The sequence below is a fragment of the Mixophyes fleayi genome, chromosome 6 (assembly GCF_038048845.1).
Source record: "Mixophyes fleayi isolate aMixFle1 chromosome 6, aMixFle1.hap1, whole genome shotgun sequence".
NCBI lineage: Eukaryota > Metazoa > Chordata > Amphibia > Anura > Limnodynastidae > Mixophyes > Mixophyes fleayi.
Genome location: NC_134407.1, coordinates 189,064,702 through 189,091,687, shown reverse-complemented (window position 1 = coordinate 189,091,687; position 26,986 = coordinate 189,064,702). Strand labels below are relative to the sequence as shown.

General features: G+C 41.2%; 1 protein-coding gene across 1 annotated transcript in view; it reads right to left on the bottom strand.

Annotated features, from left to right (window-relative positions):
• The window catches only part of RPRD1B (regulation of nuclear pre-mRNA domain containing 1B), a 38,163-nt gene that overhangs the window by 10,469 nt on the left and 708 nt on the right, over positions 1-26,986 (bottom strand). The window contains exons 2-4 of the mRNA XM_075177648.1: positions 14,151-14,280; positions 12,321-12,457; positions 2,200-2,309 (exon numbers count right to left, since the gene is read on the bottom strand). Coding sequence (XP_075033749.1) covers positions 2,200-2,309; positions 12,321-12,457; positions 14,151-14,280 — 377 coding nt within the window. The remainder of the gene's footprint in view (positions 1-2,199; positions 2,310-12,320; positions 12,458-14,150; positions 14,281-26,986) is intronic.

Below are 26,986 nucleotides of genomic sequence, written 5' to 3'. Positions count from 1 at the left end.
TTTCTATTTATTTTGATATGTATATCTATGCTATCAGAGATCTCTGGATATTTTTTCATGTTTAAATATTACTGTAAGATTGTCCAGCCTTGCAATAAAGTTGTGTTTTGTTTCACAAAAAAAAAGTGGACCCACCCTCTATACACAGTAGTGGCCGCTATTTTGTGGGTGAAAGCAATAATCAGCCAATCAATTCACTAGAAACTAGCACCATCAGTAAAGCATAATCCCCGTTCTGTGAGGTCACTAGTTCCTGGTGCACAGATAGTAAAGTACACTATTTAATGATAATGCAGACTATCAACTTTCTGGTCTATAGTTCTAACCTTCTGTTCTCTTGACTCCGCTGTTCCATTGCTAAATCCAAATGAATTGAAAAGCATTACATATCCATCCACTCTTTTACCGCTCCACACATTTCAGTTGTTATCTCCCACTAATATGCTATATATGCTTTCTTCTAGGCTGTATTTTGATGCAGAACACACTCTGCTCTCTAGAAAAGCACTCTCTGCTCGTTTCCTTCTCTAAAACTCCCTTAGACCTGCGCTCACACAGTACACATTGATTTTGCTTTCGGTTGTCATGCCTGTTTTTTGGTCCCGAGTTTTCTGAGTTCCTGTGCTCTCTATATATACACCTCATTTCTGGCTTCTCAATCCCACTCTCTCAAAACACCAGAACTTCTGCACGTCCACAGTTTTCTCTTTTATTTGTGAGCTCCCACTCCATTGGTCACACACACTTCTAATTAATCTGCTGTATTATTACATTACTTTTATGTTTTGTTTTATTAGAAAATAACCTTTCCCCAACTACATTAGAAAATATCCACCTCAAACTCCCGGCTAACCTCTTTGTCTATTGTACCATTTACCTGTCTCTCCCTCTCCTAAACCTCCGTCCTAAGCTACTTTTCGTTGCAGTTCATCTACAATGTACATCTGCCTCCGTTGCTCCCCGTTACTCCTTTATCATAAAACCAGTTTCTGCATGCTCAGCACTATCCTTCTAAGACACGCAGTGAGGGGGTTTATCTGAGAGCAGAGTATGGATACAGGGCAGGCTGGAAGATTGGTTCTCCTACACAGACACCCTGCTTCATCTCAAAGTGAACTAACCTCTAACATGACAGCCTGTTTGTGAGGCTGAGCTGCCTTAAAGAGGCTCTTCGTGGTGTTTATACCAGATGTAAATTAGATTTATAATCTGCTAAAAAAGGGCCAAAATAAGCACATTTACAATGTTTTTGGCAAGGTCAAATGTCTGAAGCAGTTTTGTTTTAACAAGTTAATTGTGGAGATCATATTTCCTAGTATGGGCATATTTTATACATGTGTTAATACATATATATGGTTATTTTTTTTGCATATATGCACCAAGACACAAGTCAATAATAAAACAAAAAAGGGAATATAAGGCAAGCGAATAGAAAAATATAAACATTTGTTAACAGACCACCAAAGCTCACTTATCAATGCCGATAGTGCGGACCGCAAACCAGGAAGTGGATTTGTTTTTGAAGATCTCACACAACAACGTCCTATACTACCCCCTGGCCAAACTGTGGCTCTCCAGGTGTTGTGAAACTACAAGTCCCAGCATGCCTTTCCAGCTATCGGCTGGCAAAGCATGCTGGGGCTTTTAGTTTTACAACACCTGGTGAGATTGGCCAGGCTTGTGGCCTATAGCGAAGTGAGGGAGCAGCTCAGAAGGCTCCAGCCGCCACAGAATGCAAGTGGAGGCCACAAGGGAAGTGGCCCTAGCAAGGTAATAAGAGACCAGATATTTGCTAAACAATAAAAACAAATGCTAATATTTGCAGAATAGATAAAACAGAACTGCACTGTGTACAGGACAGGTTATTACTAAAACATGTCACTTCTAAGGCCCAATATCCTGTTTAACTTGACCGGCCAAGACTAAGTCTAGCACACTGACCTAAAGTCACTTTTTATTTAAATATTATGACTAAACTGGTTTATATTCTGGGCTTCTACCTTGTAACACACTTTTTTTTCTGCCTAATTAGGGTAGAACTGAAAATGTCCTTGAACGCACACAATGGGGTCATCCATGGAAGATGCTCCTGGCAGATGTGTTAATGTCTTGCAGCCAGCAACATATGGGATCAACTGGGGTTAATGAGCCTGGCCAGTCTTTCTGCTACAGGGTCCTGGCAGAGATGTGAGCACGTACCAGGAGAGTACCAGCAGAAGCATCCCGCGGGGAGTAACTGCCCGGATAATCATCCTCCTCCTCTTGGATCTGCTGGAAACCGCGTTTCAATGACATCTTCTCCTCTGTCACTGCAAGAGGAAGAGAGGTTTATTCACAGGAACCAGTAAGAACCCTGCGTATATAACACCAGCAGTAATATACAAATGAGCAGTACTGAACCAGCAACGTCTTAACTATATAAAGCAAATATTTCATTTATAAGCAATATGGATTTCCCACTGGATTGCTCTTAAATAAGTAAAATTGTAAATGTCCCCCTCTGCATATCTGTACCTATAATTATGTGTGCCTCTATCATTTTGATAGACTGCTTGAGCAACACCATCATCTAGGTGGTAATAATCAGTATTTAATATCAATAAAATAATGATATCTGCTGCAGGTTAGAGCAGTAGTTTATGCCGGCAGTTACATGTAAATACCAAAAGTCATAATTATCAAGGCGGCGGTCACTGCCATCAGCTAAAAATTATCAAAATGACCGTGCAAAGTTGAAATGTATAATTTGTGTCACGCCTGGATAATGTGGACATTAGCCACCCAGACAGCCAAACAGACCGCAGATGTTTTGACACATTCGGTAGCTAGTTACAGGAACGCATTGCAGAATGTTTGCTGTGATTTAGGTATACCGCACATTATTATGGCTTCTATTGTACATTTGTGTAAGATTATAGTTTATATTTATTTTTCTTCTATACAGCAGCTTTATTAAAAATGATAATTTCTCAATAAAAAAAAAGAAAAGAAAAAAGATTAAAGAAATGAGTTGATAGAGTTATATTACAAGCAAAGGCTTATTGTAGAGCAGATTGAACCTAGATGACACGTTCCATGGAGACTATAGTGAAATCCTTTCTTCATATAAGCAGATTCCCAACAGAACTATATATGCACACTGATTTCCCTATACACCTTTAAGCTAATTTGCAGGAATAAAGAGTAGGAGACCCCCATTAACTGACCAGCAGTCATCCACTTCTGTTATCATGGGGGCAGTACAGAAAACACTGCCGTCTATAGAACAGCAGGAATATCCTGTGTGCTCTCCATCACAGAGGCCTACCTGCACCGTGAGTCTAAATATCCAAGCTATAAAATATCTGCAGGGAAGACAATGTATGAATAACCCGTGAGTCACTGCTTTTATACACACTGTCAGTGAACGCATTTATTTTTTTTGTCCTGTGGGCACAACCTGACAGAAGCCTGCTGTAAGAGATTAAGTCTGCGCCAGTATAAACCTGACTACATAGACGGCTTTCCTTCTGTGTAGTTAATGTGCATATCTCATCTGATTTCTGAATGGATAGAGGACTTTCAAAACCTCGATTGGTACAAGGGAGTGTTTTAAGTGGATTAACCCTTTCTGATTTAATCAGTGTACAGAACATCTGTAAGTAATGCTAGCCGTATAAAGGGGTTTTCCACTTTAAAAATGAATGCTGCTAAATCTCCTCCCTGGGATTACCCCTATTTGCTGCATTTAGCAGGATCCTGACACTTACATATAGTCGGGACCTCTGTCTGTGTATTCAACAGCATTTAAGTAGCGTAATATGGATAGTCAGCACGGTGGCTTAGTGGTTAGCACTTCTGCCTCACAGCGCTGGGGTCAGGAGTTCAATTCCCGACCAGACCATTTGTATGCTGTCCCTGTGTTTGCATGGGTTTCCTCCGGGTGCTCCAGTCTCCACACTCCAAAAACATACTAGTAGGTTAATTGGCTGCTATCAAAATTGACTTCTTTCTCTCTGTATCTGTCTGTGTGTTAGGGAATTTAGTCTGTAAGCTCCAATGGGGCAGGGGCTGATGTGAATGAGTTCTCTGTACAGCAATGCGGAATTAGTGGTGCTATAAAAATAGAGGATGATGATGATAGTCATTGCAGAACCACAAGGGAAACAAGTTGTAAAGTAAATCAACCTAAATAGATTTTTGTCTGCAATCAGTGCTTCCCAGCAAAGGTAAGGAAAAAAAAAAAAGGAGTTAAAGAAAAAGATCAATCCAGAATCAAGTGTAGTGCAGAATATACAGACGTCTACACACTTATTGAAATTGAAGGCATTTGTGATGTAAAGCCTGAAATCAAGACAAAACTCAAGTGAGAAATCAAATCGCGAAATCATTAGAAAAAGAAAGTGAAAATACAAAAAATGACAATACATATATTGCATAAGTGAGCACACCCCTAAACGAATACTCCATATAAGCACCTTTTGCTTTTATTACAGCATTGAGTCTTTTGAATAAGTCTCTATCAAGACTAGTTGGTAGAGACTTGTTCAAAATATAATAAAACCAAACGGTGCTTCCACAAAGTATTAGCTTAGGGGTGTGTACATTTATACAACAGGGCACTGTAAGTTTTAATTTTTACATTCCCTCCCCCCCCCCCCCCCCCCTAAACATTATATGTTTCTCGCTTGAATGTTGTTGGTTGCAAGGTCACATTAACAACGGAAACAAGTCTGACGTGATTTATCTTGATTTTAGGCTTCATATCACAAACACCTGTAATTTCAATAAGGGGGTGTAGACTTTTTACATCCACTGTAACTACACGAGATGTCTGATCAATGATCAAGCCCTGCAGACATCACAGATCTTTCTTGTGTTGAGAGCACCGAGCGGGCGGCTGGAAAATTGTTCAGAGTTCTCTTTAAGGACAACTGACCGTTACTCAGGCACCAGGGGCTGCGTATCTCAAGAAACATGGGGACTCCCAAACACGGGTTCTACTAGGTGGGAAATGGGGGAAGTTATAATAAAATGTTAGTGACGAGTATTCAGTATATAAATCAATTTTGATGTTTTTAAGACTACATAATGGTTATACATGGGGCTGAGAAACACACTTGACAATACTGTCAACTGCTACATAATGGGTTAATGTAGAGCAGCTCCCTCGCTGCGATCTATTGAAAGTCATCCCTCGAGCCAAGCTTTTGTCGACAGACCCAAGGGGGGCAGAGAGAGAGAGAGAGGGCGGCCTCTCTCCCACCTTAAGTAAGAAGACTGGGTCCTTCTGCCAAGCAAAACCAGAATGAACTCTTGGGCGTAAAGACCTTTGCAGAGATTACCGGACATAAATAGAGTTTACAGCTCATCAGTGAGGACTGTTATCTGTCACCTCAGATAATCTGTCACCTCCACCGTTCTCTCTGTGTAACAGGGGCATTCAGATGATTCCTAAATCCAGGTCACTTATTTCAACAGCTGTCATTCTGAACCCGGCAAAGAGGGATTGTGAAAGGAGGGGGGGGGGGGGACGTGAGAAGAGGAAGAGGAGGAGGGGGGGTAATGAGAGAGGAAGAGGAGGAGGGGGGGGTAATGAGAGAGGAAGAGGAGGAGGGGGGGGGGGGTAATGAGAGAGGAAGAGGAGGAGGGGGGGGGGGGTAATGAGAGAGGAAGAGGAGGAGGGGGGGGGGGTAATGAGAGAGGAAGAGGAGGAGGGGGGGGGGTAATGAGAGAGGAAGAGGAGGAGGGGGGGGGTAATGAGAGAGGAAGAGGAGGAGGGGGGGGGTAATGAGAGAGGAAGAGGAGGGGGGGTAATGAGAGAGGAAGAGGAGGGGGGGGTAATGAGAGAGGAAGAGGAGGGGGGGGTAATGAGAGAGGAAGAGGAGGGGGGGTAATGAGAGAGGAAGAGGAGGGGGGGGGTAATGAGAGAGGAAGAGGAGGGGGGGGTAATGAGAGGAAGAAGGGGGGGGGGGGGGGGGGGGGGTGAGAGGAAGATGAGGGGGGGGGGTGTGAGAGGAAGAAGAGGGGGGGGTGAGAGGAAGAAGAGGGGGGGGGGGGGTGAGAGGAAGAAGAGGGGGGGGGGGGGTGAGAGGAAGAAGAGGGGGGGGGGTGAGAGGAAGAAGAGGGGGGGGGGGGTGAGAGGAAGAAGAGGGGGGGGGGGTGAGAGGAAGAAGAGGGGGGGGGGGGGTGAGAGGAAGAAGAGGGGGGGGTGTGAGAGGAAGAAGAAGGGGGGGGTGTGAGAGGAAGAAGAAGGGGGGGGGTGTGAGAGGAAGAAGAGGGGGGGGTGTGAGAGGAAGAAGAGGGGGGGGTGTGAGAGGAAGAAGAGGGGGGGGTGTGAGAGGAAGAAGAGGGGGGGGTGTGAGAGGAAGAAGAGGGGGGGTGTGAGAGGAAGAAGAGGGGGGGTGTGAGAGGAAGAAGAGGGGGGGTGTGAGAGGAAGAGGAGGGGGGGTGTGAGAGGAAGAGGAGGGGGGGTGTGAGAGGAAGAGGAGGGGGGGGTGTGAGAGGAAGAGGAGGGGGGGGTGTGAGAGGAAGAGGAGGGGGGTGTGAGAGGAAGAGGAGGGGGGGGTGAGAGGAAGAGGAGGGGGGGGGGTGAGAGGAAGAGGAGGGGGGGTGAGAGGAAGAAGAGGGGGGGTGAGAGGAAGAAGAGGGGGGGTGAGAGGAAGAAGAGGGGGGGTGAGAGGAAGAAGAGGGGGGGGATGAGAGGAGGAGGGGGGGGGGGATGAGAGGAGGAGGGGGGGGGGGATGAGAGGAGGAGGGGGGGGGGGGTGAGAGGAAGAAGAGGGGGGGTGAGAGGAAGAAGAGGGGGGGTGAGAGGAAGAAGAGGGGGGGGTGAGAGGAAGAAGAGGGGGGGGTGAGAGGAAGAAGAGGGGGGGGTGAGAGGAAGAAGAGGGGGGGGGGTGAGAGGAAGAAGAGGGGGGGTGAGAGGTAGAAGAGGGGGGGTGAGAGGTAGAAGAGGGGGGGTGAGAGGAAGAAGAGGGGGGGGGGTGAGAGGAAGAAGAGGGGGGGGTGAGAGGAAGAAGAGGGGGGGGTGAGAGTAAGAAGAGGGGGGGGTGAGAGGAAGAAGAGGGAGGGTGAGAGGTAGAAGAGGGGGGGTGAGAGGAAGAAGAGGGGGGGTGAGAGGAAGAAGAGGGGGGGGGGGTGAGAGGAAGAAGAGGGGGGGTGAGAGGAAGAAGAGGGGGGGTGAGAGGAAGAAGAGGGGGGGGTGAGAGGAAGAAGAGGGGGGGGTGAGAGGAAGAAGAGGGGGGGGTGAGAGGAAGAAGAGGGGGGGGGTGAGAGGAAGAAGAGGGGGGGGTGAGAGGAAGAAGAGGGGGGGTGTGAGAGGAAGAAGAAGAGGGGGGGGTGTGAGAGGAAGAAGAGGGGGGGGTGTGAGAGGAAGAAGAGGGGGGGGTGTGAGAGGAAGAAGAGGGGGGGGGTGTGAGAGGAAGAAGAGGGGGGGGGGTGTGAGAGGAAGAGGAGGGGAGGGTGTGAGAGGAAGAGGAGGGGAGGGTGTGAGAGGAAGAGGAGGGGGGGGTGTGAGAGGAAGAGGAGGGGGGGTGTGAGGAAGAAGAGGGGGGGGGTGAGAGGAGGAGGAGGGGGGGTGAGAGGAGGAGGAGGAGGGGGGGGTGAGAGGAGGACGAGGAGGGGATAGCTGCTGTATGTCGTATTAAAGAACAAGTACATTCAGGAAAAATAAATAAATATATTGGGGAGACCACTACCCTGTCCATAGGCCAATGATGCAGACTGTAGTAAAACTCTGACCAGGTCCTAAATGGACTTATCACTAAAAATGTATATTATTTCTTCTACCTACCTCAACTAATATAAGTTAGTAGGAAACAGTAGCCACATTTACCTTATCACACTGGGGACCTTACAACTACGTCAACCGACAAAGATGGTGGAACAACCGACTTCTGATTTAAACTTCAACCAGCCAGGGACAGCTGGATGAGGGAGCTGTACAGTGTTACACTAATGTTAGTGTGCTCTATGACAACTCACCGTATCTACTCAGACAAAATGCCATCCATTTGTTAATATGTGGTGTTTACACATTATTTTACCACCCCCATCTCTGCAAGATGCTAAGTTCAAATCCGAATATAGTGAATTTCTGCATTTTTATTCCAGGGGTTACAAAGTGGTTTTACTGCTTTATTTTAATTTAATGCATTAATGGATCAATGTGTGTCGTGTTTGGATAGATTTAGTCAGACAAGTCCTCATTTGGAAATTCAAAGCATTTGGCCCCCTGTGAAACTGTCCTTCGTCTGTGTCTGATGGATTGATAAACATTGTCAAAGGCTCCTAAATATATAATAGAGTCCGCCCTGTGTATTATAGGTTTAATGTATTTGCCGCTGTGTGTAGTATGATGCATCTTATGGCCAGCAACTATCCCTCTTTGGCATTTCCCATGATATTGAAATGAAATCAGGACATCCAAGTGACCTGCAGGTGGCTCAGAACCTACTTTTCATGTGAGAAATAAAGTATAGGAAAACTAGTGGAGGCAGCGGGGGTGTATACGGTAGATAGGATGTAGCAGTGCGCGTAACTACCATTGGTGCAGCAGGTGGGGTGCACCGGGCCCATGGAGATAATGGGACCGGCTGCATGGGGAACTAGCGAGCTGTGGGGCCCCGGTTCCTTCCTCCCCACAGCTCACTTAGTTCCACCTCTGGCAGAGCATGCTGGGAGTTCAACAGCTCGGACGCCAAACATTGCCTACATGGCAATGTCCTCCACTTGCTACGCTGTCAGTACAGATATAGCCACAGTTACTGAACAAGATGTAAGTGCAGCTTCCTGCAAGACGGCCTCTCCATGAAGACTTCGTATGTTCAGGTTACATTTCCCTCCATCAGGAGCACATCTGTAATACTTCCCCCTAACACCATGATCCATACTCTGAGAGCCTGTGTGACCTCTCGTCATTTTATTCATCAGTCATAAACAGAGTTTCCCGATGCTAGGATTACACACAGTTTATGCATGCAGAGGAACATTTTATGTCAGCCAAATGGCACAATTACTAAACACCGACAACAAATGTGCTGCCTGTTTAGAAACAGGAGGAGGCGGACGACTTGCTAAAGCGGATCGGGAAGGTAGGAACGGAGGAGGCCAGAAGTCTAATTGAATGAAGTGAGCAACCTTCTGCACTAATCCATGACACATGGATAGTCAAGTTTTTCAGCTGCTACACCGTTAAAGCCCTGACCACGATGACCTGCTGGCTCAGACATATGTTTATTAGCTTAGTTATTAACACTTATTTATATAGAACCAACACATTGGAACACACTAAACAATATGTCGCATACGCTACATCAGATATGGAGCAAGTATCTATCGTTTCTAAAAATGTATCGCTGATGTCTAACTAAATCCCATAGCGACCAACAATTCTTCTCTTTAAAATAAAAATAATTATCTACTTACTGACTGGCTCCTTAATTCTACACAATTGTTTCCATGGTTGCAGAGGATGGTTAATATGCAGCAGAGATAGCACTGATGATTGCAATATATTAAACTGCTGAAAAATCTATCGTATTCCATCTTTCCCCTGACCACCAGAGGGCGCAATATAAGTTGGTTACAGATGGTCTATCTGTTCCAAGTGGCAAACACATTGCAAAGCTGTAAACTCTAGAAAAACGGGATTTAAAAAGGACTTGTCAAGAAAAATCAATTGTGTCGTTTTATACATTCGATTTTCACTACAGACCTTCAGGGATAAGGGTGAAGTTCACATAAGGATAACTGTTAACATTTCTTTTCACATCACTCCGCAGAGAGGGAAAATTGTTGTTACATTCCTATAATCTTCAAATGGGTACTTGAGATAACAGAGACTCTGAGCAATTCATTGTGATTGCTGGGTACACACTAGAGTTCTCAGCCAATAATCAGTCCAATCACCCCATAAAGGTCCATTCAGCCCGATATCGCACCAGTGTATACACTTAGATGATGAACGATAGTCGTTCCAAGGAGCCAACCATTGTTTGCTTTGATCATTCAGCAGAACTCTACGGTGGAGGTAACTAGAGGTTAATATTACTATTTTACTAAAACCTGCCTAAAGACAGTACATAGTTTATTTTACATTTTGTGGAGGTTCCCCCTAAGAATCCATGTTACCACTTCAGCTGGAGGAATCACTTGCACCACTATACAGTAAGAAGAGGGAAATAACTGTAAGCTCCTTTGGACAGATATTCTAAACGGTCCTGGTTCATAAACTAGTAAGTTGATTTAAAGTTTGTCAAATTCCGTAAAAAATGTACATCGTGGTTGAGGACAAACTTCAGTTCTCAGTTATTTAGAATGCTAATGTACCAAATATTTCATAACGTTCAGTAAGATTTTTAATGGAGTGCTGTACTAGAGTTTATCCTACAGATGTCACTGTCTTAGTTGTCTATAGTAAGCCTTGGGCCGTGGGTACAGCTCTTTAGGACAACAAAGGGGATAGCAATAACTGCAATCTGGAAAAAAGGGTTTACAAATTAACTAATAACTTATGAATGAAAACAAAGCAGTAGGAACAGATTGGCAACTTGTACACACACACACACACACACACACACACAAAGTGCTGTGCAAGCATTATAGGCAGGCGTGGCAAACATACTGCAAAGTAAGAATGCTTTCAGAAATAGAAGTGTTAATAGTTTATTTTTACCAATTAAACTGCAAAGTGAATGATCAAAAGAGAAATCTATATCAAAATCAATATTTGGTGTGACCACTCTTGCCTTCAAAACAGCATCAATTCTTCTAGGTACACTTGCACACAGCTTTTGAAGGAACTCGGCAGGGAGGTTGTTCCAAGCATCTTGGAGAACTAACCACAGATCTTCTGTGGATGTAGGCCTGCTCAAATCCTTCTGTCTGTTCATGTAATCCCAGACTGACTCACTGATGTGGAGATGAGGGCTCTGTGGGGGCCATATCATCACTTCCAGGACTCCTTGTTCTTCTTTATCCTGAAGATAGTTCTTAATGACATTGGCTGTATGTTTGGGGTCGTTTTACAGCTGCACAATAAATTTGGAGCCATCAGATACCTCCCTGATGGTATTGTATGATGGATAAGTACCTGCCTGTAATTCTCAGCATTGAGGACACCATTAATCCAGACCAAATCCCCAACCCCATTTGCTGAAATGCAGCCACAGTGGAACCTCCAACGTGCTGCACTGTTGCCTACAGACACTCATTACTGTAGTACTCCACGAACAGACTGCCTTCTACAGCCAAATATTTAAAATTTTGACTCATCAGTCCAGAGCACCTGATGCCATTTTTCTGCACCGCAGTTCCTCTGTTTTCATGCATAGTTGAGTCGTTTGGCCTTGTTTCCTTGTCAAAGGTATGACTTTTTGCCTGCAATAGTTCCATGAAGACCACTTCTGGCCAGGCTTCTCCAAAAAATAGATGGGTGTACCTGGGTCCCACTGTTTTTTTCCACTTCTGGGCCGATGGTACTGCTGGACATCTTCCAATTTTGAAGGGAAGAAAGCGTGATGTGTCTGTCATCTGATGCACTAAGTTTCCTTGGCCGACCACTGCGTCTAGGGTCCTCAACGTTCCTCGTTGCTTTGTGCTCATCAAAAGAGCTTGAACAGCACATCTTGAAACCCCAGTCTGCTTAGAAATCTTTGCCTGGGAGAGACCTTGCTGATGCAGTATAACTGCCTTGCGTCTTGTTGCTGTGCTCAGTCTTGCCATGGTGTATGGCCTGTGACATGAAACGGTCTTCCACAACCTCACCTTTGTAGCAGAGTTTGGCTGTTCCTCACCCAGTTTTAAGCCTCCTACACAACTATTTCAGTTAATGACTATGTTTCAACCTACATATGAAAATGATGATCATTGTCACCTGTTTGGTCTGATTGGTTAATCAAAATCGCTGACTTTTTGCGAGTGTAACTAGAAGAACAGATGCTGTTTTGAGGGCAAAGGGTGGTCACACCAAATATTGATTTGATTTAGAATTCTCTTTTGTTCATTCACTTTGCATTTTGTTAATTGATAAAAATAAACCATTAACATCTCTATTTTTGCAAGTAGCCTTACTTTGCAGCATTTTTTCCACACCTGCCCAAAACTTTTGCACAGTACTGTGCGTGCAATAATATAATATATATATATATATATATATAGAGCAAAAGAGTGACAACACCTGTTTAATGACTATGCATTAATATGAATGTGATGCGGGCACCTGTGAATGAGGAGGGGTTAATAGGATGTACTCCTCAGGAAGCAGTGCCGCTCACATCCATGTCTCAAGAAAAGCAGAGAAGACCAATGTCACATGGGGTCCCACAGTGGCGGTGTACCTGGAGGTTCCCTAGGGCTGTCGTCTCCATCGATCGCCAGTCTGAGCTGCTGGACGAAGTCGGCGGTGTAGACGCTACGCTCCTGCCAGATGTGGAGCAGCCTCTCCAAGGGCTTCCGGCAGCCATCGTCTGCCTCACTGCGGGACAATGGAGGGACACAGAAAGGATACAAAGAGAGACAAAAGCGTTAGAAAAAGCATAATTCACCGTACAGCAGCAGACAGAAAAGCGTGGAATGCAGACGAAGAAAGGTACAAAAGGTATACAAGTAGATGGATGAGTAGAGAGGTAAAGGGGACAGAACAGTATAATACGCAGCAGGGTAGAACAGCATAGAGTACATGGAGCACAGTACAGGATTAAGATGCATGGGGAATACACATCAAAAATGGAAGAAAAATTAAGAGTGGATGGGGCTTGAGATTATTCGTAAACAGGAAAAAATGTAGACACTGGAGTGGGAAAGATATGAAACAACAAAGGAGTGCTGAAAACCAGCTTAATGAAGGTCAGCGCTAGGGATCACATTATTTCCTGTCTTTTTGTTTTATTATATTCTAGATGAAAGCTCCCACTGAGCAGATAGATGGCCTTGAATACAATCCCATGTTTGCCGAAACCTGGATCTTATGATTTATCTAAACCTTAACTGCGAAATGCTGTTGGCAATATATTATCCTGTACCTCCTTCAGAATTTTAAGTGTGCGGTTGCTGCATCACAAGGCAATAGAAAAGTCAAATTCATTACCATAGTACAAACAGCAGCTCCATGTTGTAACCCACAGATCGCACCGCACATCTACAGGTGCCAGATCGCACCGCACATCTACAGGTGCCAGATCGCACCGCACATCTACAGGTGCCAGATCGCACCGCACATCTACAGGTGCCAGATCGCACCGCACATCTACAGGTGCCAGATCGCACCGCACATCTACAGGTGCCAGATCGCACCGCACATCTACAGTTACCAGATCGCACCATACCTCTACAGTTACCAGATCGCACCACACATTTACAGTTACCAGATCAGACATTAAATACCGGCCGATGCACAAGCAGCGCTATAAATGGATCACAAGCATACATGTGTATTACACTGCAACCAGCACTAAAGAAAGAAAACCTGTGGCTGTCTGTGATCGGTGACAGTACTGCTGAGCTATTTCAGGCAGGTTCATAGAGAGGCCTTTTATGTAGTAGAGGTGCTAAAAACACTCCTATAAAATGCTTGTGATCTAATTCCACATTCAGGAAGAGAAGCAATAAAATGGTCTACAATACAGTACTCATACTACACAGGCCAACAGCAGCACCGTGTTTTTATAGGATATTCCCAATTTATATGAAGGTGTCATTATGATATCACATCTGATTAAAAGACTACTTAAAGCCAGACGTTAGTGTTTTCAGATACCATGAAGGCAAAATACATTTTTCAGTGTTAGCCCGACATTTCCCCGCACCTCTATTAAAAGGTACTCTCTCTTCATTCATATAAAGCCACTGCAAATATTTAGGACCGTGTCCTAATGAAATCTGACCCAGGTCAAAAAGGTGAAATTATGTACATCACGAACTGCCCCGTGCATTCTGCAAAGCTGTCAGTCATACCAAACAGAAGTGTCGGCATAGCACTGTATAAACCCCCACTTTGCTCAAAGAGAGGCTTTCCTTGCCCGTGTTTTGGAAATGTCCCAAAATCTGTCACCGGCTCAAAAAGACTTTAAGGCCCTGGATCACAATAAGCAACTTTATGTACATCAGTGTTCAATATGCAACCCTGTGATATGTGATTCACCCAAGTGGCACCGACAAGCTCTCTGTACCTGGAGACATGGGAAAAGGCGTCCAGCAGAACATTCTCAAACTCCCGCGTGAACTCTGGTCCCTTCCGCTTGCTGTTCTGGATAACGTCATTGGCCAAGTACAGGAAAGTCAGCTTCCGGCTTGGTTTGGCTTAAGAAAACAAAAATAAAAGGGTTAACGCCATCAGTGATAACATGTAAACAGTTCTTGGCTGCTGACTATGTCTAGGCAGTTTGCATATATTCTATTTAAAAGGATATGTGAGCAGTATTGCAAACACATGCAGAGTTTGTGTATACAGTTTCCATTTCAATGACCGATATACAGAAGACATAAAATAAAATGGATTCATGTTTTTGAAAAGAAAGAAGCCTCATTTAAGGTGGAAGGCTCCCTCCATGTGCCATAGAGCAGGTGGTTCTGCATGTACGTCCTATGCCTTAATACAACATGATGTGTCAGGTCTTCCGAGGATTCCACGGCACAGTGGCCTAGTGGTTAGCACATCTGCATCACAGCGCTGGGGTCATGAGTTCAATTCCCGACCATGGCCTTATCTGTGAGGAGTTTGTATGTTCTCCCTGTGTTTGTGTGGGTTTCCTCCGTGTGCTCCGGTTTCCTCCCACACTCCAAAATCATACTGGTAGGTTAATTGGCTGCTAACAAAATTGACGTGTGTGTGTGTGTGTGTGTATGTGTGTGTGTGTGTGTGTGTGTGTTAGGGAATTTAGACTGTAAGCTCCAATAGGGCAGGGACTGATGTGAGTGAGTTTTTTGTACAGCGCTGCAGAATTAGTGGCGCTATATAAATAATGGTGATGATGATGATGATTCCATCGATGGTTGGGACAATAAATGTTCCCATGGTAAAATGACAAGCACAGTATTAAAATGTGCAGGAGCAAAGTTTAAATGCTCGTCTGAAAGGTAGAAATAAAATTAAAAACAAATAAAAAAAAAACCCCACTCAATGGGTTTCCTGGAAATGCTCCGGTTTCTTTCCATGGTCCAAAGACAATTTTGCAGACTACTTATTGAAATTGGCCTTGGGGTGTGTGGTACGTAAGCAAGATTGTAATTTAGATGGGGGCAGGGGACGAGTGACTGAATACAGTTGTGGAATATGTAGAAGCTCTACAAACCAAGGGTAATAATAACCATTTGTTCTACAAGCATTATCTGCCAATGATAAGATAACGGTGCCCACTTATAAATGTTTTGGTATCTTGCTTAAATACAACTTGACAAATGCAGCAATAGAACTTTAGGTTTAAAAAACATTACGTGACACTACCACATCTATGACACTCATATGTACTTTTCAGATGAGACTCCCGGGTTCCAAATATACAGACAACCACACAAAATGAATAGGCGCTAATGAGTTAATGGGGTGCTTCACTTAACCGCTGCTACAACAGTCCGCTGCTACAACATTAACAGGTACTGTACCCAATTTCTGAACAGAATTGGCTTTTCAGCAACATGTGATGTAAACATTGGGAACGATAATGATTGTCTCTCAGCTAGTATGTAATTATTCATTGGGGATTACGATGATTGGTTAGTTATGACCACGTGACTGTTTACAGAACGGGCGGCACAATGTAGCAGAGTATCGCAGTCTGCTTAAGACGTTTGGCAACATGAAACTTCTTTAATATTCAATGCACGTTAGATTATAGGAGACTAAATACCAATACATGTTTGTATTTATATTATTATGATTATTTAAAACAAAACGTTGATAGTCTTGTGCATGGAATGTCTGATCAGATCAAATGTTGGGACTCTGTCAATACGGTTTTCTAATTGATTAATAGTGAGTATTTTATTATTGGTTCAGTGCAATATCACATTATAGAACATATTGATACTATTTAATTATGATAAGTAAATTTGAGACAATGTATGATTGGTTCACACTGTTTATGTGAAGGCATTTAAGGGTGCCTTTGAGATTTATGTTTCGACCTCTGATGAAAACACCCTTTAAGCATCAGGTAGCGTTAATGTGAGCAAGTTTGCCAAACATTCTCAGCTCAATACTGATCATCTTTGCTCATTTGAGAACAACCTGTATGCAGAAGTTCCAGCTTTAATTTTAAGGTTTATAATAAATATTAAATATAAATGTCACTATAACCAGCTCTCTCTTGTTCATTCTTTTTTTGGTCCAAATGTAGAGTTTTCAAGGTAATGTGCAAACATCATAAAGTTTATTTAATAACAGGGAAACAGCTGCGAAACCCATAACAAAGTCTAACTGTGTTTGCAAATGTTACACCCAATCAGACATTACTAAGTCGCAGTTGACTGATCAAACCCCCGGTCTCTAGTTGCTATGGGTTACAGCCAATGTAAGCTATTTACATTAGGCTATTACAAATGGCTTCATGTTACTAAAAGAAAATAATGGGTCCTTAGGCTGGGCTAGCACACTGCACTGCATGTCCTACCCTGTAAAGAGATTTATTGTACCCTCTAAAGGGAGGGCTATCAAATGAAAACAGTACAGTCTGTGAAACAGAAAACAGTTCAGCTCTCAAAGGCTCTGAGGCCTATTAGCTGACGATTATACCAGAAACAGCCTTTTACTGTTACAAAGCCGGGTGCAAGTGTCACAAACGGTACTTGATTCATCAAACGTCGCAACATGATTGGAGCGATTGTATTGCCATGGCAACCGCCGAGCAAATTACCTGGGCGATATTAAAGGCTACTAGAATAGATGTGCACTGAAAATTATGCATATAAAAGGTACAGTCGTGCCATTAGCTGAACAGTCACTTCATGTGTAATAGTGGTGACAATGCTGTCTTAACCATAAAGGGTTAAAATGTGGGAACAAATGTATATTAAAAACTTAATTATTCACAGGATCATGATACAATCAAGCGACATGAAACAATGGGTAAAGACGACCCTGCCCAAACGAGCTTACAGATTAAGAGGTGTAGGATTGATTTGACATAGCAGGAATACAATGTTATCTGTTGCTGGTGATACACATTCATGAATACATACACTGTGCCAGCTCCTGCCTCCAGGCAGTTGTTAATTACAGGTAGAGCACTAGCTCCTGGCTCTGAGAGCAGTGTGTGATTATTGACACTGCCAGTTCCTCTGCCCCCAGGCAGTTGATAACTACGGGCACTGAGCCAGTCCCTGGTGACTACACGGACTGCACGGACTGTGCTAGTTCTTGGCTGCAGATGGTGACCACTGCGTGTGTTCCACGTGATCTTTTCATTGAACACTTTGTATGCGCACAGAACAATCAAATCTCATAAACCTGATATATTGACCAGGCAGAGGAAAAAGGATCACTGGTTTATGATCTTCCAATCTGCTCACACACAACCATACAGTTTCCATGTAGTAGACAATCAAAATTTTCAAACTTTGACTACCGTATTTCTGAACAATCTTCCCATTAACATCTGGATAACTATGAGATGTTATCAAAAAACATGAGAAAAAAAAATGCTTTAAGTGGGCACCCTAACAATTTAAAGAAATGAGATAATCGGTGCAGAATGACTTCTAGTTGACTACAAGACATCTGGAGATGGACGGTGAACAAAGGTTCTATCAAGCGCCGAACACTGGACACAGCTACAATGCCAATCTCTAAATGTACCCGTACTCCCAGATTATTCCACTTAGAGGAACCCAGGGACAGCATAACCAGTGTACCACACTGGAAACATCAGTGGATGCTTTCAATTCTCATCCCACAAGGGTGCTACAATCAATATGTAATGCTTTATTGAATAGTTAGCAAACAAATCTGTAACATATTTATTATTTCGAGCCTGCACATATCTACTGTTGTGAACGGAGAGATCAAGGGGCCAAATGCTTTCTACAGACAGCAACTATAGCAGTGACATCTGCAGGCTGACAGCGTGTACTGCACTCCATTAAAAACCAATTACAGTCGCAATGGAATCCAATGTCATTTATAAACTTATTTTATATCTGCATTTCTAATTGTGTTATGTGGTTTTCAATGTCTTGTTCATCTCAGTGTAAAAGATGTTCCTTGATGATTCATTTTGGTAGGAGTATTATAATGTTTACAGATGTTTATAAAGTTAATGTCTTTTTTTTTTGGTTTTTTTTTTACTCCTATGATTACAGGTAGTTTTGCCTGAAACAATGTAATTTTGTTCCAATACAACTGCTTTTAATATGGATTCTTTGCAATAAATAAGTACTTATTATACTTTCTATTTGACCATTAAAAAACAAAACAAAAAAAACACACAATTATAGCCATAATAGATTTTAAATGATGCACTTTTTTTTGTAAATACATTAACATCCCACAATATTTTATTTTAATTAAATTTAAAAAATTATACGCTGAGAAAATGAACCTTAAAAACACTATGCTTGTAAGTGTGATCCATTTTATCTTTAAACTAAAACATAGTCCCTTTTATTTCTAAATTCTTGGTTGATCACCGAGCTTCCAACCTTGAACCTTCCAGATTAAGCAATAAAATTTAAAGTGACTTGCAGGTCTTGGATGCTGAAAAATCCCATAAAAAGGTACTTGTAGCACCCTAAATTTAGAAAAACAAAATAGTCAATGTTTGGAGACACTGTCAGTCACTCAATGTGGGTACTACTCAATTAAAAAAAAAAAAAAAAAAAAAAAAAAAGTGTTGAGTTGACCAGACTCTGGTGTTCAGCGCATACATGGGATGCCCTGTGGTAGGAGGCGAACAAGAGGTAACACAGTTAATGGGATATCTGGAGCAAGAACAGGCACACTATTCTTTAGGTGTTAAAAGAAAGAAATAATTAAATCTAACATTTGATTTAGACACAAAGAAGAAATAATAAAAAAAAGTGTTTTATTGGCCAAGTTTCATCCACGTGCAATGTCTTTACAGTAGTGTATAGAGGAGAGTGGCGATAACAGCATACCAACCAGTGTGTGACATTAATCGTGAGATAAAGGTATGAGTTATATGCCTTCTGGGTAGCACGCCAATTATAACACGAACACAGGCAATGAGTCTACAAAAAGGTTTGTGCCGAGGGTTCTTTAAAAATAGAGATTCAAGTCAGACTGCATTTCTGTCTTTCCATGAGTTTGCTTGAAAATGTCTTATTAGGACGTATAAAAGAGAACGAACTCGCTTTTTATTTTCTTCTATACTAGCAGGTTGGTTGTCTGTTTATTGAAGATAACAATGAGCCCACAGTTACTCCATGGCTGGAATAAGATAACTGCAGAAAGACCTCAAGCCCTGTGAATCAATAAACAGGTCATTAGAGCATAGTCCATGCCACTTGTATGTAACCAAAAGATTGTCTCGAAAAATAAAAATGTCCTTAGAAGTTTATTTAATCCCATGGTTATTCCTGAAGATGCCGTTTTAAATACAGGTATATGATAATACGGAGCAGTGTCTGGCTTTGAATAAAGAGACGTAGCTGAATAGGTTGTTCCACTATGAAGCTTATGGCCAGAAGGTCCCCTTATTACTCCCTGTTCCATTTACAAACTTGCTCTTTTAGGTTATATGGTTCACCCTCTGTGTCTGCCCCTTCCCTCTAGACAAGCAGGGCCCACTCTTATTGTGTTTTCCTGCAAACACCGTCTTATTTACCTCCGTACCCTTGACATGCACCTTGTGTGCACTCTTTAGTCTCAGTCCTCAGTGTCTCTAGCCCTGTTTCTTGGGACAATGCTTGCTTCAAACTCGTACGCTCCCTGTTAATTTGTAACAGTTTGTTCATTGTGTAAATATGTCATGTTGAAGTTTGTTCAAACCACAGCGTACGGAGGTGCAGACCATTTGTGGCGCCTTATAAGTGAAGGATAATAAAAAAAATAAAGGCGGATATTGCAAAATAAACTGTCTCACACATTCAAGGATTTGGTTTCTGTGCAGCAGAATGTAACCTGATCTCTGAGTGAGAGCCAGTCAGTCACTATTTCCCCAGGAGTCACATGATGCCAGAGGAAGGAGGGGTGGGGGGGGGGGGGGTCCTGCCTACTGGGAAGAGCAGTGCAGACTGACTTACAGGACATTTTCAGATGGAGCATGACTTGGGCTAAAGATTCTATCCAGCGCTTAGCACTAGACCCGGCAACCACCTATAAGTTTACTTGAACTCCCAAGAAAAGTCACTGTTTTCTCTATGTGAAATAAAGCCAAGCTTAGCAGGGACAATATAACTAGTGTACCATACTGGAAACATTGATCTCTGAGTGAGGGACAGTCAGTCACTACCTCTCCGATGGTCAAATAATGGCAGAGGAAAGCGGGATGGGGGAAGGGGGGAAGGGGGAAGCGTGAATATGTGTCATTTTAATTGCTGTTACAAAGTCTCTCTGCTCATTATCATATATAAAATCAACCTGAATCAAGCTCAAATCAAAATGATCTAAAATCAATCACTCTGATTACCTTTAAAGAAAAGAGATTATGTAAAAAAAAAAAAAAAAAAACACATACATTTTTAGATGGGATGGCAGCTTTAAAAGGAAATTAATTGGGGAAAAAAATGTGCTTTCAAACTTTATAAAGACAAATGTTACTTTTCATGTTGAACGGTTTCCAATTTAAATATAAAACATTATACTATAATAATATGACATATTTAAGTATCTGTCATGTGGCTTGTCAGCAGATTGCACTGTATAGATCATTGTTAGCAGGAATGTTTTTTTTCTTCTTTAAACAGAGTACATGAGCGATCTACCAATAAGCATTTATTCCTTAATCAACTGTACTGTGGCAATTTTGATAGGGAAAGAGAAAATTGGATTTCACCCGTGATGTTTTATTTTTTAGAAAAATCTCACTGCTTTTCTCATGGATTGCAATTGGGTTTCTAGCGAGAGCACTACACGCAGGAAGCTTATTGAACCAAATGGACTTTTGATGTGATGCATAAAGCTCCGTATATAAATAAATACGGCCAGTATAGACCACTCCTCACCCCAAACTCCTGGCTGGGACTGATGTCCACTATGACAAAGGGATACAACGCTACTGGTTCCGTTATGTCGGAACCAGCCCATCCAGTCTAGCAAGAGAATTTAGCTGGGCGGGGGGGGGGGGGGGGGGGGGGGGGGATTTTCAGGCAATCAAGTGTCTGAAACCAGTTGTTTTATTTTTAAAGTATTCCCTGGCTATTGGCTCAATCAATCTTCATTAGTTTACCTCTGTTGTATAGCGCACACTGCACAAATCTGTCACTTCAGCAATTGTGCGATGTCTGGTGATTTATACTTTCTTTTTTTTGCCTTTACTATAATTGTCAAATCGCCATGTACATCACAAAAAATAGAATTCACTGTGTAAATCACTACACATTTTAACTAAATTCTAACCGGATTCGAAATTGATGCATTAGCCCCATGGGCTACCGGTGGGACAGCTCCTGCCTGATAAAAATAATCATGCATGCATAATCTAAACAATACTTATTAGTCTGTAGCCTTGGAGCGCAGCATCTTTAAAAAGAACCCACACACTGGTGGGTGAAACGCATCTGACTAAAGCTGGGTACACACTACACAGTTTTCATCCAATTGGCTAAATCAGCCGACATACGACCGCTCGTTCAAAAGTCGGGTCAGTGTGTGCAGTGACACGATGGTCAATTATCGCCTCATTTGGTTGGTCGTACCGTTTAATATTTTCGTTCCAATCTCGTTTCTCGCTGTGTAGTGTTTATAAACTTCTGATCGATCCACAGCTGTGAGTACGAAATTACAGTCATTGCTCACGACAACATGGCTGTAAAAAGTCGCTAAAGGGACGTCTGCTCTTCCCTTTATCGTTCTAAACAAGGCTAATGTGTATGCAGTCCAGGGACTGAGCGATCGGAACATCGATCGCATGTAAAATCGCTCGGCATAAAAAGGTTGAAATTTCTGTAGTGTGTACCCAGCTTTATTCTGCACACTCCACGGATCACGCAGTACACAGTTTGATATACTTCTTTCTCTTATCTATATATATATATATATATATATATATATATATATATATATATATATATATATATATATATATATATATATATATATATATATATGTCTAGTGGCGTGTGTTAGTCTGTGTGTGTGTGGAAAAAATAAAACCAAGCTGCAGCGCCACCTGCTGGGCAGAGTTATACACTGACCTACTAAATTCTTAGTGTGTGTGGGGAAAAAAAAATCAGAAAGGGCTGAAATTTGGTATACTAAGATGTTTTTAATTTGTTAATTTAATTTATTAATTGTAAAAAGTGTTTATAAAGATTTAAAAAAAATATATATATATTTCTTGAAGGAGAAGTGACAGTTGGGAGTGGTTGGTGGTTGCCGGGGGTGACAGTGGGGAGTAGTTGGTGGTTGAGGCCTGGGCTATGGCCCAAATGCATGACAAGAACCTTTTTAACACCTTAAGTAGCTTGATTTGACTAGAATGCATGAGTATCATGCACGGGTTAACTTGTTCATTATATATCTACAATGGCTGAAGTGGGAATTTAGTAGTGGTGGTATGAAAAATGTAAGTGAATGGAATTTGAAAGCTTTACTAATATATATATATATATATATATATATATATACATACACACACACACACATACACACACACACACAAGTTAACCCGTGCATGATACTCATGCATTCTAGGCAAATCAAGCTACTTAAGGTGTTAAAAAGGTTCTTGTCATGCATTTGGGCATAGCCCAGGCCTCAACCACCAACCACTCCCCACTGTCACCCCCGGCAACCACCAACCACTCCCAACTGTCACCCCCGGCAACCACCAACCACTCCCAACTGTCACCCCCGGCAACCACCAACCACTCCCAACTGTCACTTCTCCTTCAAGAAATTTATATATATTTTTTTTTAAATCTTTATAAACACTTTTAACAATTAACAAATTAAAAACATCTTAGTATACCAAATTTCAGCCCTTTCTGAATTATTTTTTTTTTTACACACACACTAAGAATTTAGTAGGTCAGTGTATAACTCCGCCCAGCAGGTGGTGCTGCAGCTTGATTTTATTTTTTCCCACACACACACACATATATATATATATATATATATATATATATATATATATGTATTCACACACACAATATTTGATACCTTCTACTAATTTAGTGCATTTATATTGTCTTTATACCTTTTACTATTGTTCATTGATTATTTCCCAAATTTCCACCACTACTTCACCCATACATTTATCCCACTAATCAATGAACCACTCAAATTCCATACTGTATTGATCCCAGATCATTCAGAGAACAGAATTATTTATATAATTTTATACTCTTCTATTTTATCTTCTATTTTCCATCAATTTACTGCTGTATTAGTGTCTTAATATTTTCTGCTACCTCTCATTCATTGACTGTATTTCCATAACCCCTTTTACTCCACCATTTCATTCATACTATTACCTTTCTTTTTACCAAACCACTCATATCCCACAGCTATCTGATTGTTCCTGCCTTAATTATAGTAATATTTACTCCATACCTTATCCCACCTTTTTCCACACTCACTCCTACACTATGCCTATATCTATACATACTCCATACGTTCACCTGGTCTTTCTGTATATCTATAAACCGACAACAGCTGATTTACCATTATCACCTCTATATATAGTTATTTTTCAATATGTTTCATCATCATCAGCAGCTATTTATATAGCGCCACTAATTTTGCAGCGCTGTTTCAATAGTTTTACTTATATTTTATGCACCCGTTAATTTTCTATTTTAAATAAGATTTTGATTCATTCATTATTTTATCTATATATTGTACATATATCTGTATATGTTTATTCATTTTCTTATATTTTTCATTCATTCTTAATTTAGTTCCATACTCAAACTGGCATCCTGCACTTCTTATCACAGGTCATACCAGCAACAGCCTACGCCAACTCCGCTCTCTTAACCACCTTCCGTGGACCCTGGCCATACCACCTCATCCACCATCGATAAACCTTTACTCTGTACAACAAAGACCCCCACCCCCCAAGCAGTGCTCCATGGCTTTGTAGGGCACACACACACTCTCCAGTAGTGCACCTGGAAATATAATTTGAACATAGTTTTGAAGTAGAAATTCGATGGCTGTTGGATACTATTTTATTCACAATTGTAACCAAACAGTGGCAACAGAACAGAATGTGCAGTAGAATGCACAGTATATACAAAAATCATTGTCCTCTCCACTACAGCAGAATTCTGTGGGTTCATATTGCTGCAGCACAGTGTATAGATAGGTACCTGGCTCGTACATAAAGGGTCTGATTCATCAAGGAACGCACAATGCATATGTACAATATAAAGTCCCATCAGAATGCATGGGGGAAAAAATTAAATACATTACCAGCTCTTAATACTATCATCATTAATATAAATACATTATGTATTTTTTTTTTTACGTGAAATAAGCTACATATATATCAGGATGTTCTTAATGCCTACTGTACATAAAATGCATGTTTGCAATTTGTCTTACTTGCAAACACGTTCTAGCATGCATACATGTCCGTCATCCCTATCAATCGGCACTTACATCTGCCTTGTAGCTGGTGTAAGTGACACAGCTAAAGATCACATACCTCAGAGATGCCCAGAGCTGAATAAGGCCCAGAGTGTATATGGGTAGTTTTTGCAAGTACAGGTCCTTGACTAACATTATACATGGATTATGTACACTGTAGCAGAGTGTGTTTAACAGTACCTGTAACTGCACACTCTTCTCTCTGTACAAGGATCACATACAGCCCCACTTTCATACTCTCTCTCATTTCCAAAAGTTTTGAAATACAAAAAAATGTTTATGCACCAGGTGATTTCAAAAACACATCAGGTACAGGTATCATTAGTGTGGTATAATTATTTAAGTTTTTTTTAAAACAAAATAAAACAAACAAGTGAACTTATCCTTTACTATAACTGACTAGATCAATAATTCTATTATATATTTTTCAGACAAATATGTAAAACTGAATATGAGTAAGTGATGTATCCAAATTTTAATGAGGAGCACTCAGTGAACACTGTCCTAAACTGTGAAAAGGCCATTCAAAATGAAAGTGCTGATGATGGGAAAGGGAATTATCTAATATTGAAGCAAACAGCACAAACACAAATATAACCTGATTGAGGTATTTGAGGTAGGAGTCTTACTTTCGGCATATAACATACAGAAATATGGAATAGGTCTTTTTAAGAAAAATAAATAATACTTCAGCATAAACTGTATTTTTCCTCCAATTAACTGGCATTGACATTACTGAAGGCTTGTATGTCAAAATGGATCAGATTCCTATTCATAACCCCCCGACAATACAAATTATTGGGATCCTTTAATGCAGATAAATATTTAAAGGAATAGGTTTGACTCAAATAGTCAAGCCTGAGCAGTCACATGGTACTGCAATATCAGATTAGCCAGCAAAGCAAATGGGTGATGAATTTGTCACTAATATAAGATTCCAATTTCATGTGATATAGAGAAATAAAATATTATTAACGTTCTATAAATAAAAACAGGATGGTTCCATGGACAATAAAAGACATTGATCAACAAAAGTAAAGATTAATAACCATAATTGGATGACAAATACATATTGTTACAAGAGATTAGCTGGAGAGATGAAAATAGCATATGCACAGGTGTACAAAGGGGTACCATTATATTTTATGGAGATCAATCCGATTTTTGAATATTATATGTTTTCCAATAACAATTGATCAGGGGTAGACAATTTATGAGTCTCCTGCGTCTTGTTAATCTACAATTTCTAGCAACGCATATAGTAGATTTTACTAATAAACCGTAATTTGAAAATGTAGCTTTTAGTGCTCTTAAAGCAAATTAATATGAATCAAAAACCAAAAGCTCTATTAGATTTTATAAGACACACTTAAAAATAAACAAATTTTGTTAACAAAAATCCAGCATAGACATATGAACAATCTCTTTACACATATATCAACATATAGGCTTTGTTTGTTCTGTCAGTGAAAAGTTAGCTATCAATATACTTTAGAGGAACTATACCCTTCTGGTCAAGTTGTCATGTAAAATAGAAAAAAAGTTAATTGATTAACATATTTTGAGCAAATCACCCCTAATATTTGGTAGTACCTTTATTTTACTGAGGTCATCTCATATAAAATATACAATAGTCTTATTACTGGGGTAAGCTGCTAACCCGCTGGTAATGAGCCAAAAAAGATTCAGACTTCAGATCAGTCACTGCTGTCATGTGGAGTTAAAGGTGTTGGATTCTAAATGGCCCCTACCTTGCATCCTAAAACTTTTACTAGCGCTGAGCAAGTTTTATACTTTTCAAGCTGTCTGGTATTCACCTTAACACAGCAGTTCGGGGCTGATTTTCTGATAGCTGAAAAAAAGACTACGGACCTGGGTCTAAATAAACTCTGGTACAGCGTAGGGGGTTCATCTATATTTGTTTCAATGCACTAGCCTTGCAGTCGTTCAAATATTCTCTGTATAACATCTGGTACAATTTACTGCATATGTGGAAGCAATCATATTGCGCCTGGAATACATTGTTTCACCAATATTATTTAACAGAACTCTTTGCTAATTTATATATTTCTCAATACTGGGAACATCAGATTTGAATTCTTATTTAAAGTGTGTGGTATATACTTCATCAAATTTTAATCTGACTAAATATTTTAAATAATCCAACTTTAATTGGCGACATGTCACAATACTACAAAAAATAATTTGCATTATTTTCCCTGTGTCCCAAATATTTTCTGTGAATATGTTAATACTACGTCTAAACCCCACCTTGCTTGTTTATAAACCGATATC